The sequence below is a fragment of the Festucalex cinctus genome, chromosome 1, assembly GCF_051991245.1.
Source record: "Festucalex cinctus isolate MCC-2025b chromosome 1, RoL_Fcin_1.0, whole genome shotgun sequence".
NCBI classification, from domain to species: Eukaryota; Metazoa; Chordata; class Actinopteri; order Syngnathiformes; family Syngnathidae; genus Festucalex; species Festucalex cinctus.
The window spans coordinates 20530690-20545933 of NC_135411.1; the positions used below are offsets into that span (position 1 = coordinate 20530690).

Below are 15244 nucleotides of genomic sequence, written 5' to 3' on the forward strand. Positions count from 1 at the left end.
TAGCAGAGGTGGGCGCATCAATGAATTTTCAGCGTCCGTCAGTCGTCTCTAAATGCTTTAAGTGGGTCTTTATATTCTGTGATATTACTGAATTAATTTGTCTATCCTTTGATTTTTTTTATTTATTAATGCTGTAACTTGTTGCAATAAATTAGGTGAATGTATGTGATTTTTCGGTTTACATTTCTCAAAGCAAGATCATGTTAATACATATAATGGTCAATCCGACAACCTGTCAGTTTTTTTTTTCTTTTTTTTTTCTGAATTATATCTCTGGCAAATGTGTCAGCAGCACACGTGTGCCTTCTCAGGGGACTTGCACATCTACCAATGCTCTGGATAACTCAAGCGGATTCCAGGCTTTGGCCGTGTCCGCAGACAAGAGAGATAAAAATCAGTCCAGCGATGCTTCTTTTAGCTGACCTAACTCTCAGTTATTTCATGTAACGTAGAGGCGGAATTAAAACCCTGACCCAGCTTTGTTGTGTCTGTCATTTTTCAAATATTCCACAAGTAATTGCCACTTTGTTTTTACCACCTGTGCCTGGTAAATTCACTATTAAAATGTATAGAATTGAATTTGACATTTCCTCTCCAGCTATTTTGTGGCTCTCTTATTCTGTCAAGTCGACATGAATATGACGAGGACTTTTGCACATTTCATTATTTACCCCAAGCGGGTTTACAAAAGCAAACGCCTTCTCATTAACAGTGGATGTACAAAAGCCTCTCCACAAACATTCCAAATAATGAGGTTATTTACTAAGCTTTGCCACTGATTGCCATTTGGATCTTGGAGGTGTTTTTTTTTTTTTTCTTATTTCGACAAATGATTATTCTCTCCATTCGAATGGAATTGCTACACAAAGAGAAAAGTTGCCCACCCAAGATACATTCCCAGATGAAAAAAAAAATATATATATACACCGGGGGTACAATGCAGTAAATTGTTGCGTGGTACATTTAAGGTTTGTTGCTTTTGTTCTCTTATAGAGATTAACTCATTCACTCCCAGTTATTTTCATAGAAGCAGTCCCCTTCATTCCTGGCTGTTTTACTTTTGACTGATTTTGCAAGTCCTACATAATATTGTGTTCTATTACTATAAAAACATGGAACCTACCAAAAGAAAGATTAAAGTATCTTCTTTCATCAGGAAAAAAAAGTGTGTTTCTATCTGATTCCGTTTTGCAGCAATTAGCATTAGAATATAGCTTGTTTCATCATTATTCACAAATCTATTTAGAATTGTGAGCAATTGAGCTTTTTTTCAACCTGACCCTGGTTGATGTCCTCTGTTTTGCTGTCACCTGCTGGCCGTTTGTGTAATAACTACTATTTCTTCAACTGTTCTTTGCTGTTAAGAGGCTGCATCAAAGTCTTCTGTATGCCCTAGCATAAAAAAAAAACACGTATAAATACATTTTTTGGGACACTTAATTTTTTTTTAACTAGAATGTATTTATATGTTTTTGGGAGCAAATGAGTTTTAAATGCTATAAAGGTTTTGTATCACAACTATAGTGACTTATTTGACTATAGAAAAATGTCAAATTGTCAAGCCTGTGTACTTTTTATCCATTAGAAACCAACAAGAAAAATTTACTTCAATATTCCCAGATTCTTCACATAAACTGCATGACATCATGGATGTCTTCTCTTATTTATTACAAAAAAAAAACAAAAAAACAGGAAGGTTTGGTTTCCTGCCCGAATAAAGCAGCCCAAACAATTACATTAAAAGACGCTACATTCTATCTCCCCTTGCCAATTGATCATATTATACTGTTTTCATCCGTCTTCTAGTAGCTTTGTTTCTTAGACTACAACAGTTACATGGTTGTACTTTATGGTTTGAAAAAGACTGCTTTTGTAGCCCTATTTCTCGGTTTTCTCGATAGCATTGACCTCACAGTTGCACTTTTGTCTGTTGTTCCTCCCTCTCCTCATTGAAAATGTTTGCTTGTTTTCCTGATGATGCAACCTTTAAAATTCTCCATTTGTTTTGTCCTTGTGATGCATCTCATCATGTAAAGTTTGACTTTCTTGTCACCTTCTCACATTATTTATGCACCAGGCCCCTTCTGCTGATTTATATTTAAATCATATTCTTTTCTTCTTTTTTTGTTTTTTTTTTCCTGTCGACATTCAAGCGTGCACATCCAGCTGTCAGAAGTTCTTGATCTCGCGGGTGGGTGAGGACTGGATTTTCCTCATCCTGCTGGGGCTGCTCATGGCGCTGGTCAGCTGGGTCATGGACTACGCCATTGCCTTTTGCCAAGAAGGTAGGAAAGAGGCACGGAGCAGACAGGAAACCTTGTAGAGATCTTGTCATGGGGTGTCACATTTGTTTTCATCACAGTGTGCGTCGCCGAAGAGAACTAAATGCAGAACAAATTGATTTGTTGACACAGCAACAGATGGAATTGTATTTAAAATGAAACGTCAACAGCTTAAGCTGAAGTGCTGCATCAGTAGTTTGTTTTCTTTTTAGGATTGACTTCAGTCATGCCCAAATCAAATTGTCGCTTTTCACTCCCTCTAAATATGGCGTCGTAGTTGTGCACTTGAGTCCTGTTATGGCGAAAGCACAATTGTGCCGTCAATAGGCACTTGGAGACTGTGTGACACTGTCACGACGTGAAGAGGTAGGACCCAGACGCAGGATAAGGTAGGCCACAGAGGCAACAGGTTTTATTGCCGGGCAGCAGCAGTCTCCTCTCACACTGAGAGGAGAAAGGGGGAATCAAAAAGGTGGAGAACAAAAAGCGCTCCACTAGGGAGGAAAAAACAGGCACAAGGCAAAAGGGGTAACAAAAGGCGCTCCACTGGAGGAAAAGGCACAAAAACAAGACAAGGCACAAAAGCAAGGCAAAACAACAAGGCAACAGGAACAAGGACTCAAGGACTGTGGGACGCTTCCATGCACTAACTGTGTGTGACACTTCGGCAACGGAGGGGAGAATGCAGGTGGCTTTTATTGTCTTGGTTGATTGGTGGCAGGTGGACATGATCATGGGCGGGGACCGGTAATTAGTGAACTGCAGGAAGGGCAAGTGACCTGGGGTGCGAAGGGAATCAGAAATTCAAAATAAAACAGGAAACATGACTATGACAATAAAAGCATGGCCTGTCACGCAGGTGGCGGCGTGACAGACATAAGTATTATAATAATTTTAAAAAAAAATCAGTGAAAACACAATTTGAATTCCTTGTATAAAAAATATAATAATAATAATAATAATAATGATAATAATAATAATAATACTAATAATAATAATAATAATAATTAGGGATGTAACTATATCCAAACATCATGGTATTATATTATCACTATATGAAGGTCACAATTCGATAATTATCACGGTATTATGGAGAGGTTGGCGATATTTAAAAAAAAAAAAAAAAAAAAAAGGTCACAATACTGTAAAAAAAAAATGAGCTCATACTAAAAACACACACACACACACACACAATGTTGTGCTTTTGTACATAAAAGCAATGCATATAAACAACCTACAACCTCTAATATCACTTGACACTGAGGCACTTACAAATGCACACAAATTGAGTTGACTCGGTTCACAAGCATATTACGTTCCCCTTCATCTGATGGCGTCGATTTTAAACATAGAAGGGCCAAAACATGCCTTGTGAAATTAAACTGCATTAAAAAAAAAATAGCCACCAGAGGGTGCTAGAACTGCATACATGAAAATTAACCTGACTTTTTTTAACAGATGTGCTGCTTTTAATATCGTGACATGACAATCTCATGATATCATGATATTTTTACATCCCTAATAATAATAATTTAAAATGTAAAAAATCCAAATTATTTGACATAAAACTTTTTTTTTAAGTTGTGAAACTAGTTATTGTACTTTGCCTGTAAACAAATTATTTATATTATGAAGTAATTCAATTACTAATTCAAGTTACGTTTTGAGCAAGTAACGAGTAACTCTAACTTCATTACTTTTATAAAGTAACGTTCCCAACACTGCCTAGTAGTGGGATGATTTTATGTGTAACCACAATTCAGAGGGTTTGATGCTGCTATTTGATGTTCACATATGAACAAAATATGTTGCTTTGGATCAGCTGTCCACCCTGCACCGATGGTAAATGTGTTCTGAACAGTCATGTAGTTTGGATTGACTTTCTGCTCCCAAATTGTCTCTCTACCAGGCGCATTTTCAAGACACTGTGGTGCAGATTCACTAAAAGTTTGCGTAGCCTTTGCGCGGCACTAACCGGTAAAAATGGAGTAATCTGGGAGCGCCTAATTCACTAAACACGCGCAGATGGGGAAATCCGTCACTAAGTGCGCTGCCAACCAGATTGTGCCCCGGTGCGCCATGCCGGTGGTATTTGGGCGTACGTAAATTAGGTAATTTGCACACATTTGGCGCAAAATATGCCCACCCAATGCAAATGATACTAATTGATATAATATAATATAATCACTAACGCCAGCGCTAATAGCCACATGGAGTTTGAGTGATGCAAATAGTGTTTATGGAAGGCTGGTGTAAATTTGGCGCTTCCTCGATCCCAGGATCATGACAGCAGCGCATGGTGTCATGGAGATTGTGCCCATCCCTCCTATGAGTGAGAGTGAGTGAGTGAGTGAGTGAGTGAGTGAGAGAGAGAGAGAGTGAGTGAGTGAGTGAGTGAGTGAGTGAGTGAGTGAGTGAGTGAGTGAGTGAGTGAGTGAGAGAGAGAGAGAGAGAGAGAGAGAGAGAGGGGGGGGGGGGACATTTTTTTTTCTGTTGGTTTATGACGTAACCCGGGCTGATCGGCAATGGCCTAGGGGCGTTTTACGATCATTTTTACGTGCCAGATGCATTCTGTATGCCCACGTCAAACTCTGGGTGCAGTTGCGGAACAATATTTCGCGCTCTTAGCGGACGCAGCACATTCTTAGTGAATCTACCGCTGCCAAATCGGCAAACATGCTGATATGAAAATGTGGATCGTGCCGGCAATGGCGCAACAGTGCAGATGCGCTGTTTTCGAAAAATGTGTCTGTTGTTTTAAAATGTGCTTGTGAAATCCATCTAGCCCAAAAATAAACAATCTATCGATTCAGTTGATTAATTGCCAAGCCCTTAGTTTTGATTTCATATTGTTAAATTCCACTTACCTCTCAGGACATAAATCAGGGAAATTTGTCCTGCCCGACTCTCCTTTAAAGGGTCAAAGCTCTCCGTTGTCTCTTAATACAGCACTAACGCTTCTTTATGAGAGGACGAAAGCTTGTTCTAAGTCGGTGTTGGATCACATTCGTCGAGGTTACGAACGTCCTTCAATTCTTTGAAGTCAGTCCGGTCTACAATCAAGAGTAACCTTACGAAGCCAAAGACCAATAATGTGATCACTCCATTTCCACAGCCGCTGTGATCCAGGAATTATTGCAATTGTTCAGACCTAGTAATGAATGAATCAATGAATGTGTTCAAATCTGCTGGTTCTGCACAAACTGATCCTCAGTGTGGTTACATACAAGTCATCTACATGGGGTTGGAACATGACAAAATGTAAAAAAAAGTTCATAGTTTATGAATGCTTCAGCAAGATGTAAGAATTTCACTGACACTGATATGTATGTGTGGTGTGTGTGCGTGCGTGCATGTGTGCAGTACAGAAGTGGATGTACGGCGGCCTGGACAGTAATCTTCTCCTGCAGTACATCGCCTGGGTCAGCTACCCCGTGGTGCTCATCACATTCTCGGCAGGATTCACCCAGATCCTGGCTCCCCAGGCCGTGGGTGAGCCGCACCTTTAAAGACTTCTTCATTCGCCAACACATGTTCCAGGTCGGCCGATTCTGCGTGTTTGAATAACGTAATTGCTGCTGTAATTCGCCGTAAGGCCTCCGAGGACGTGGACGAGCATTTCTTTCAAACTGGCGGCGGTGGAAAATCCATCAAATATTGCTCTGATGAGATGTGCATACAGAAGAATACATGAATATCAATCAGCGCCGCCCCCTCCCTCCCTCACTCCTTTTTGTTGCTCGTAATTGCTTTCTTTAAACTCCTCTTTTGGCTCCACTCCATCATGGCAACACCTGGCGTCTTGTCGTTCCTCAGGCTCGGGCATTCCGGAGATGAAGACCATCCTGAGGGGAGTGGTCCTCAAGGAGTACTTGACTTTTAAGACGTTTGTGGCCAAGGTCATCGGGCTCACCTGCGCCCTGGGCAGCGGGATGCCTCTGGGGAAGGAGGTAGAGGATGCTTTGATGTTTGACAGCTTGCCGTCTGGATGGAATATGATTCTGAAAAGATCATTCTTGTCTCTCATACATCACACTGCTTGTATGATCTGATTTTCAAATCTTGCGATGGCATTTGGACGCTGCTAAAATCACTGCAATACCAACAAAAGTTATCTCAAGACATTTCTCAATCTCGTCACTGTGGGGCAGAAACCTCCAATGTCCAAATATGGTCAATTAGATATTTTTACACAAATTGGTTTTATTGGTCGGTCCCCGCGGCATCTGTTATTTTTATGTGCTACTAACCAATTTAAAGAGTTGAAAATAACTCTTGGATGCTCAACTGACAGAGAAGTGTTGGAAAACTCCGCCTCTTCCTTCAGGCTACAGGAGCTGTGCAGCATTTTGTTGATTGAAGATTTAAAGTGGATGTTTTGCACACTGAGTGAAAATAGTTGGATAGCTGTAAAGTAGCGATGCAACCATTATTCGATTAACCAACAACAAATCGATAATCAAATTAGTCATTATTTTTGATGGATTAATGGATTAATCACTTAGAGACCATGTTTATTTTTAAATTGTCCAAATGTTCTCAATCCTAAATCTCCTCGGATTTCCGTTATCCTTCATGCAAGCAATACTTAATCTTAAACTTTTTTCAATTATATTCATTGATTAATTAGTTGCAGCTTTATTGTAAAGCTTGCAGAAGGTAAGTAGCAGGCAGCTTCATTTCTCCATCCATCCATTTTCTTGACCGCTTATTCCTCACAAGGGTCGCGGGGGCTGCTGGCGCCTATCTCAGCTGGCTCTGGGCAGTAGGCGGGGGACACCCTGGACTGGTTGCCAACCAATCGCAGGGCACACAGAGACCAACAACCATCCACACTCACACGCACACCTAGGGACAATTCGGAGCGCCCAATTAACCTGCCATGCATGTCTTTGGAATGTGGGAGGAGACCGGAGTACCCGGAGAAGACCCACGCGGGCACGGGGAGAACATGCAAACTCCACCCAGGAGGGTCCGAGCCTGGACTCGAACCGGAGACCTCAGAACTGGGAAGCGGACGTGCTAACCACTCGACTACCGTGCCGCAGCTTCATTTCTGTCTATGACATTTCTCAGCCAGCTTATAGTTTTATTTAATGCATCACTCGTGGCTTTAAGAACTTTGAAAAAGAGTTTGCGATGTAACCTGCAGTAAGTAGTGCAGACTTTTATGTGCACAGCTGATGGTGGTGTCTATTACATACTGTATTAATACATAACCAATTATTTGATGTATTAAATTAGTGATTTAACGTGATTTTGGGGTGGTCTTGTGTTGATGACATGTTGCTGTGTAACGATAAATGATAGCAATATTGCATAATACCTAATTGAATAGTGCGGTGTTTAGTCATTTGAGCATAAAGAGGGAAGGAAGGATGCGAATATTCTGTGCGACTGCAACAATATAGTTTATGACCACACTCTGCCACTGAGATTAAAAAACAAATAACACAAACATTGCAGCACCCTATTTGAGTTTGTTGAGTAGTTTGTCTTGTCGGTAGATTGTCCTTTTAACAAGACAAAAGGTTTGATCTGCTCTGCAAGTCTTTCGTTCGCCCCTGGTGCAATCAAAACACATTAGTCAAGATTAAACGAATGATATACTGTAAAGTACACACATCCCGATAGTCGAAGCTCATTTGAGTCTGATTCGACCCCCTTCAGCTCAAAGTCATCAATGTGCACACAAGAAATGCTGCACGGTGCAGCCACACATTCTGTATTGCAAAGGCAAGAATTCGCCATGGACACCACAATTGGTACATGAAATGGATTGATCGTCACTTAAGAAGCAACTTACACCACAGGATAATCACTCAGGATAATCGACATCCGTTAGTTGGGCCTTGGTCGAAGTGCGGGAAATCTGCTCAAAAATCATAATTAATCCATTAATCGACAAGTGATCATTTATCAAATTCATCGACAACTATTTTTGTGTTTAATCAAAATACGACATTTGCTAATTCTGTTTTTACTTTGGAAAACAATGAGCAAATCGGTAACATAGTACAACATCAATCTTCTTTTTTTTTTCTTTTCTTTTTTTTTAATCACTTTGCAAATACGAAAGTACAAAATAAACACCAATCACTGGTTAATAAACACTATTAAGAAAGAAAAGAAATGCTTTTATAATTCACTTGAATGCAAAATTAAAATGAATCGCATTATTTGATTAATCCATTGAATAATCAATCCTAAAAATATTCGATAGCACTATTCAAAACAGTCCGATTGTTGGTATGCTGATGATGTTTAGCTGTCATACAAGATTTTAAATGGAGGTCTTAAAAGCAGTTAGTGGTCCGCTAACGTCCTGTTCTTCTCCATCCTGCTCTTCAGGGACCTTTTGTCCATGTTGCCAGCCTGTGCGCCGCCCTTCTCAGCAAATTTATGGCCGCTCTTTTTGGTGGAATCTACATGGTGAGAATGGACATCACGCAATCATACAACTTACTTACTTACTACACATTTTATTTATGAGAAATGCCATTTATAGGACCAGTTTGGGAGTCGGATGATGTTTGAGGTCATTTTAAATAAACGCTAATTTTTCACATATCTGATTTTTGGCAGCAAAACAGACTTTCCAGAGTACAACTGCTGTTTTTGTTAGCAAGGACATATTTTACATAGGTTGGATTGACACTGCAGGTCCAAGTGCCTAATTGTGATTTAATGCCTATTTCAGAACTTTATTTTATTTTTTACTGTCTGTTGTCAAGTTAATTTCCATTTAATTGGCGCACATGAAATTGTGGAAATGTACCAATCTGCCTGTCGACAGTTTTTTGAGTGTTTTTTTTCTGTATACTTGCTTACTTTTTTTTTTGTATACTTGCTTACTGTGATAAAGGTGGAGCCACAGTTGCTGATGTACTTTTCAGCCATTTATTACAAAAACTGTACACTTATAAACACGATGAGTAGTAGCTGTTGTGGGCCACTGCTCACACCCATACTTTCACGTGCAGATTTGCTCAATAACAATATTGATTTGGTTCCATCTGGTGGCATCTTACTGCAATTTACTTTGAAGTAAGAGGAAACTCAAGGTTCAGTATGCTTAAAGCTAATTGCAGTGGTAAAACTATTTAAAAAAAAATGTTTTTTTTATATGATCTCTTTATCAGGTCATGTATTGCTGGTGGTACTGGAACATATTGAATATGTATCAGATTTTTATCTTCTTTCGGAAAAGACCTGATTCTAATCTCAAGATAGCCGATTTGTTTTGTTTTTTTTCCTCTCCTTAAAACTGCCAATTGTGCTACTTGAGAGCAAAAAAAAAACAGGATTGTGTCACTTGAACCATGCAGTGCAAATCCAGCCTCTGTCAATCTACTCTTCTAAAATTCATCATGTATCTGGTCCTTGATGTCGGCTGTCTACCACTCAACAGGATGCACTTTCAAAGAAGGACGGCCGACGATGCGGAGGAGGCAAAACATCGCTTTCAGTTAGACTGAAATAGTCCAAGGAGGTCGAGCTCCCATTAAAAGATAATCAGTCTGGGAAGATGTTGATTCGGACCGTTTACCGGAGTTCATTTGCTGCCTGTTTCAGAGGGAAAAGGTAACTTGTGCACAACTCTACAATTCAAACATCTCTCTCTTTCCCCCCCTGCAACTATTACTGACTGCTAAAGGAAGAGCCCTTTGAGGGAAGCAAGGTATGAGTTGTGGATACTTCCATCAACATCAAGCAAAGCAGTTTGAGCATTTCTTTCATATCTTTGCTGTTCAACTTATGGCTATATTGCCATGTTTTAGTGTACTCTTTGTCCTCACTAGTAAGAGAAGTCAGCATACTAGTACGGCTGATCTGATTACTAGTGAAGTCCCCCCCCCCCCCCACCTCTAACACCCGCACACAAATGCAGTGCTTATAAGTAATGAAAACAAACAAAATAACTGAACCTAAAATAAAAAAAAATACACATATTCGTTAATGAAATAAAATTCAAAAGAATTTTTTTTTTTTTAAATGAATAATAATAAAATAACCGAAAAACTGAAACTTCAGCTTACATTTATAAAACTAACTATAACTACTGTTAAAGTAGAGCGAAATTGTCCTTTATTTTTGTTTTTGTCGGTTTAACATACATGCACCTTTGAGGGTCATTTTAAATGTATTTATTTTGGGATTGCTGTTCAGCCATACAGAAGCACGACCAAATAATTGGTTTGAAAACTATAGGTTTTTGTTGTTGTTGTTGTTGTTTTATCTTATATTCTTCTTCTTCTTCTTCTTCTTCTTCTTCTTCTTCTTCTTCTTCTTCTTCTTCTTCTTCTTCTTCTTATTATTATTATTATTATTATTATTATTATTATTATTGTTATTATTAGTGTTTTTTATTTTTATTTTTTTGTATTTATTATTATTATTATTTTTTTATCTTTCTTTTGATCTTGTACTGGACAATACGCCGTATATTAAAGAAAAAAGAAAACTAAACTAAAAATAAATAAAACAATAATAATAATAATAATATAATACTACTAATAATAACAATAATAATAATAATAATAATAATAATAATAATAATAAATCATAAATAAAAACTGACGAATATACTCTAAAACCTAATTTAATAAAAACTAACGACAATAGCTTACTAGTGAGGGCAGATAGCATGCTTGTCCATGGACCTTCATCTGGATATTAATGATACGGACTAAATGCTCAAAAGGCTTTCCATACGCAACATCCATTTGCGGGCATGATAGACGGATGCTTTCCCATTTGTCTGCAGTTGTGTCATGCATCCGCGTCGCCCATCGTCGTGTGCAAACGCGTCCTTCCACGATTTCAACATGTCTCATGCGGAACCTCATGCAATGTGGAAAGATGACAGCAGCTTTGTAGTGCAGCATTTTGCTTTTAAAACCTGTACGTATTTGCTTGAATGGCCGGTATGTACACGGGGGTCGTCAGTTTTAAGACATTCGAGCTTTTGAATTTACAAACATACTATGCATATTTTCAAGAAATTGAATTTTCAACATCGATCACAGATTTCCAAATTTTTTGTTGCAAAGGTTGATGTCTTTTTTTTTTGTCTTTGTGGAACGTGATTGAAAAGCATGTTGTACAGTGTTATTTAACATTTTTATATTATAAATGTAATAAAGGAGAAAGTGAAGTCAGTGAAAATCACACTTGACGGAACATGTAACGATTGAATGGGCTTAAATTGATGTCAATGTGCAATGCATCAAGTTAACGGGAATCTTGCACAGAGACAGTGGCGCAAATCGACACGTGTGAAGTGTGCCACCATTCAAGCTAACACCGCCACTACAAACAGTATTGCCCTTTGCATCACAAATGTTGGAGATGTTATTTGTAAACGTTCTAATTGAATAAAATGTCATTGAAAATTTAATTTCTTGAAAATATCGTCAGCCTAGTAGCATGATTGCCTAAGTCATATTAAGTAACTAAGTCAACAAATAAGAAGAGTCCAGTTGTACAGATTCAACTGAGAATATTCACAGACATACGGGAACAAAGTTAAGAAAAGAATTAGTCCTCGGGCCAAATCCCAAAATATGGCATACCAGTACCACATGGGTGGGCAAATTCTAGTTTTATTTTTTATTTTTTTTATTTTATTGTTTTACCTATACATTCCTAGTTTATGGTTTGATATGATAGAGCTCTCAGACTGGTAGCTTTTTCGTGGTTATCACCTCATGAAGTAAACGACCTACCTGTAAAAAATACAACAGCTGGAATATTCACCAGAGTCCAGGAATTCACAGATAGTTGCCAGTTGGTGAAATATCAGGCCATGAACCAGTCTGTGGCAGAATTAAGTCTGATGACCACCACTGTCTAAATGCACTGCATTAGCCTGCATAGAGTAAGGCCTCGTTTTCTGGTCAAAATCCTCTTTTTCATTTAAGGTCTGAAATCATGTCTAGCAATGACACACAGTATGAATCGGTACACATTTTCTGAATTCTTGGACTCTGGTAAATATTCCAGATGTTGTATTTTTCGTCTATCGTGTTCCTTGATGGGCGGCATGGTGGATGATTGGTTAGCACGTCCGCCTCCCAGTACTGAGGACTTGGGTTCGAGTCCAGGCTCCGGCCTTCCTGGGTGGAGTTTGCATGTTCTCCCCGTGCGTGTGTGGGTCTTCTCCGAGTACTCCGGTCTCCTCCCACATTCCAAAGACATGCATGGCAGGTTAATTGGGCGTTCCGAATTGTCCCTAGGTGTGCTTGTGAGTGCGGATGGCTGTTCATCTCTGTGTGCCCTGTGGTTGGCTGGCAACCAGTTCAGGGTGTACACCGCCTATTGCCCATAGCCAGCTGAGATAGGCTCCACTTTTTATTTTTTTATTTTTGTTGTGATGGGACAGAACGAGTTGAGAAACACGGAAATGCTGTCGGCTGCTTGCGCAGTGGGCGTGGGATGCTGCTTTGCTGCACCCATTGGAGGTAAGATGACATGATTATGGAAAGCCATCCATCCATCCATCCATCCATTTTCTTGATAATCCACTTTAGGATGTATGGACTAGTACGCTGTTTGTCCTCATTAATGAGACAATTGAGCATACTCAACTCAAGTTTATTTATATAGTGCTTTCAAACAGCCTGAACTGTCACAAAGCACTTTACAGAACACAAAAAAACCCAAACATAAAACATTAACACCAAGACAATCACAAGAAATCAACATTCTTCCATCCCTACATACGCTTTTAATAGGGCAACTGTGTCTTGCCAGCTACGTTTTCCACTACTAGTGCCACTTTTGGCCTACTTGTAATTAAACCTTATTAGTCAGTAAATGGGCGGTACGGTGATCGAGTGGTTAGCACGTCCGCCTCCCAGTACTGAGGACTCCGGTTCGAGTCCAGGCTCCGGCCTTCCTGGGTGGAGTTTGCATGTTCTCCCCGTGCCCGCGTGGGTGCTCTGCGGGTACTCCGGTCTCCTCCCACATTCCAAAGACATGCATGGCAGGTTAATTGGGCTCTCCGAATTGTCCCTAGGTGTGCTTGTGTGCGTGGAAGTTTGTTCGTCTCTGTGTGCCCTGCGATTGGCTGGCAACCAGTCCAGGGTGTCCCCCGCCTACTGCCCAGAGCCAGCTGAGATAGGCGCCAGCACCCCCCGCGACCCTTGTGAGAAATAAGCGGTCAAGAAAATGGATGGATGGATAGTAAGCAAATGTGCCCAACTAGTAACATTTCAAGGCTCAAAAGTAGGAATGTGTCATGCACTAATCGCTTTATGATTCCTACTAGTAGCACCACAATGCCAACTATTAGTTTTGCCTCACTACTAATGTCGATGAAACAACTTCATTAGCGATTATTAGCAAATGCGCATTGACCATTACACATTCGATTTTACACCTGTAGGTGCAATCTTGCTGTATCAATGATTGCTGTGCGAGAATGTAAGAGGTGCGCGTGTGTTTGCGTGTGTTCGCCAAAGGGGTGTTGTTCAGCATCGAGGTCACGTCGACGTTTTTTGCCGTGAGGAACTACTGGAGGGGCTTCTTCGCTGCTACCTTCAGTGCCTTCATCTTCCGAGTGCTGGCCGTGTGGAACCAGGAGGAAGGTACACCAGCACAAAGAATCAATTCTTATTACCTCCTGAGCCATTTGTGTCTCGAACGTTGCACGGGCCTTTATATTGTTTCAAAACAATTGCTTCTTGTACTGACTTGAGCTATTCCTTTTTGGCATTGATTGTCAAAAAAGAAATCAATCATGGACTGTGGCTAAATTAGGCAATCAAAATATTTATGACATCTATGCATGTTCTACACTTCACCGGTGTAAACAACAAATTGGTCTGGCCAACTTCTCTTAAGTGTTTCCAAACCTCTACTGAGCTAAGGCACATCTGACATTAAAAAATGTGGCAAAAAAAAAAAAAGTTATGCTTTCTTTCTTTCTTTCTTTCTTTCTTTCTTTCTTTCTTTCTTTCTTTCTTTCTTTCTTTCTTTCTTTCTTTCTTTCTTTCTTTCTTTCTTTCTTTCGCTTTATTTCATTTTATTTATCACTTCTGCATAACCCTGTATCCTTGTTAACATTCAAGGAAACATAAAAGAAAGAAATATATATTAAGATTGTTCTCAGTCTGTACCAGAAAAGATTTGAAGTGCATCAATTTGCCTGAAAAAAATAGTACATGTGAGCACTACTGCCACCTACTGTAGTGGATGTGCAGTTGCACTTTATTCCAGTACAGCAAAACAGGGTCCCACGCACCCACCCTGATATCACACAGCACCCCCAATATTTGAGAAGGACTGCTCTGAAGTCAGATTGTTTCACCAACTTGAACTGGATTTTATAATGGAGGTGGTGTTGACGAGCCTCATTTGTTTTCCCTCAGAGACCATCACTGCTCTCTTTAAGACTCGCTTCCGTCTAGACTTCCCCTTCGACCTTCAGGAGCTGCCGGCCTTCGCCATCCTGGGGTGAGTGCTTGCCTTGGGAGTCGTGCTCGCTTCAGCTGATCCCCGAGCTCTTTGCCACTTGGGCTGGCGAAGGACGTTTCCTTCCTTGCAGCGTCCTCATTTGCATTCCTGTCGAGTTGACTCGATTTGTGTTTGATGAGCCGGGCATGAAATTAACTTTTTTCCCCGCTGGTTTACTCCATTTTACACAGTTGTCTTTTTCAATATAACGTTCGTTCTCTGTATCACGGTTCGCTGTTTACGACCTTTCTATATCGCATATTTTTTAGAAACAATTTATTTCTTTTTTACTGTATAAAGGCATGTCTAAATATAGAGTTGTGCGCCTTCAGTTTCGTTGTACATTATCCTGCAACAGAACTTTTTGATAGATGAAAATACATGGTTTGGTGTAACATTTGAGTGTTTAATTATATAATATTTAATTCTCCTTTGTTTTATGTGTCAGTTTTATAGTAAACTTCAACTTAGAGCAGACCTCAATGAACATGTTCCCCCCCCCC

General features: G+C 39.8%; 1 protein-coding gene across 5 annotated transcripts in view; it reads left to right on the top strand.

The window, feature by feature from the left end:
* Positions 1 to 15244, top strand: part of LOC144019158 (chloride channel protein 2-like) — a 77607-nt gene that overhangs the window by 48275 nt on the left and 14088 nt on the right. For 4 of the 5 annotated variants that reach the window (XM_077522035.1, XM_077522027.1, XM_077522052.1 and 1 more), the window contains 8 exons: positions 2154 to 2285; positions 5646 to 5774; positions 6099 to 6232; positions 8634 to 8714; positions 9940 to 9963; positions 12667 to 12745; positions 13748 to 13873; positions 14657 to 14741. In XM_077522035.1, coding sequence (XP_077378161.1) covers positions 2154 to 2285; positions 5646 to 5774; positions 6099 to 6232; positions 8634 to 8714; positions 9940 to 9963; positions 12667 to 12745; positions 13748 to 13873; positions 14657 to 14741 — 790 coding nt within the window. Of the gene's footprint in view, positions 1 to 2149; positions 2286 to 5645; positions 5775 to 6098; positions 6233 to 8633; positions 8715 to 9939; positions 9964 to 12666; positions 12746 to 13747; positions 13874 to 14656; positions 14742 to 15244 lie in introns of those variants that run through there. The other variant, XM_077522062.1, reaches the window with a different exon arrangement.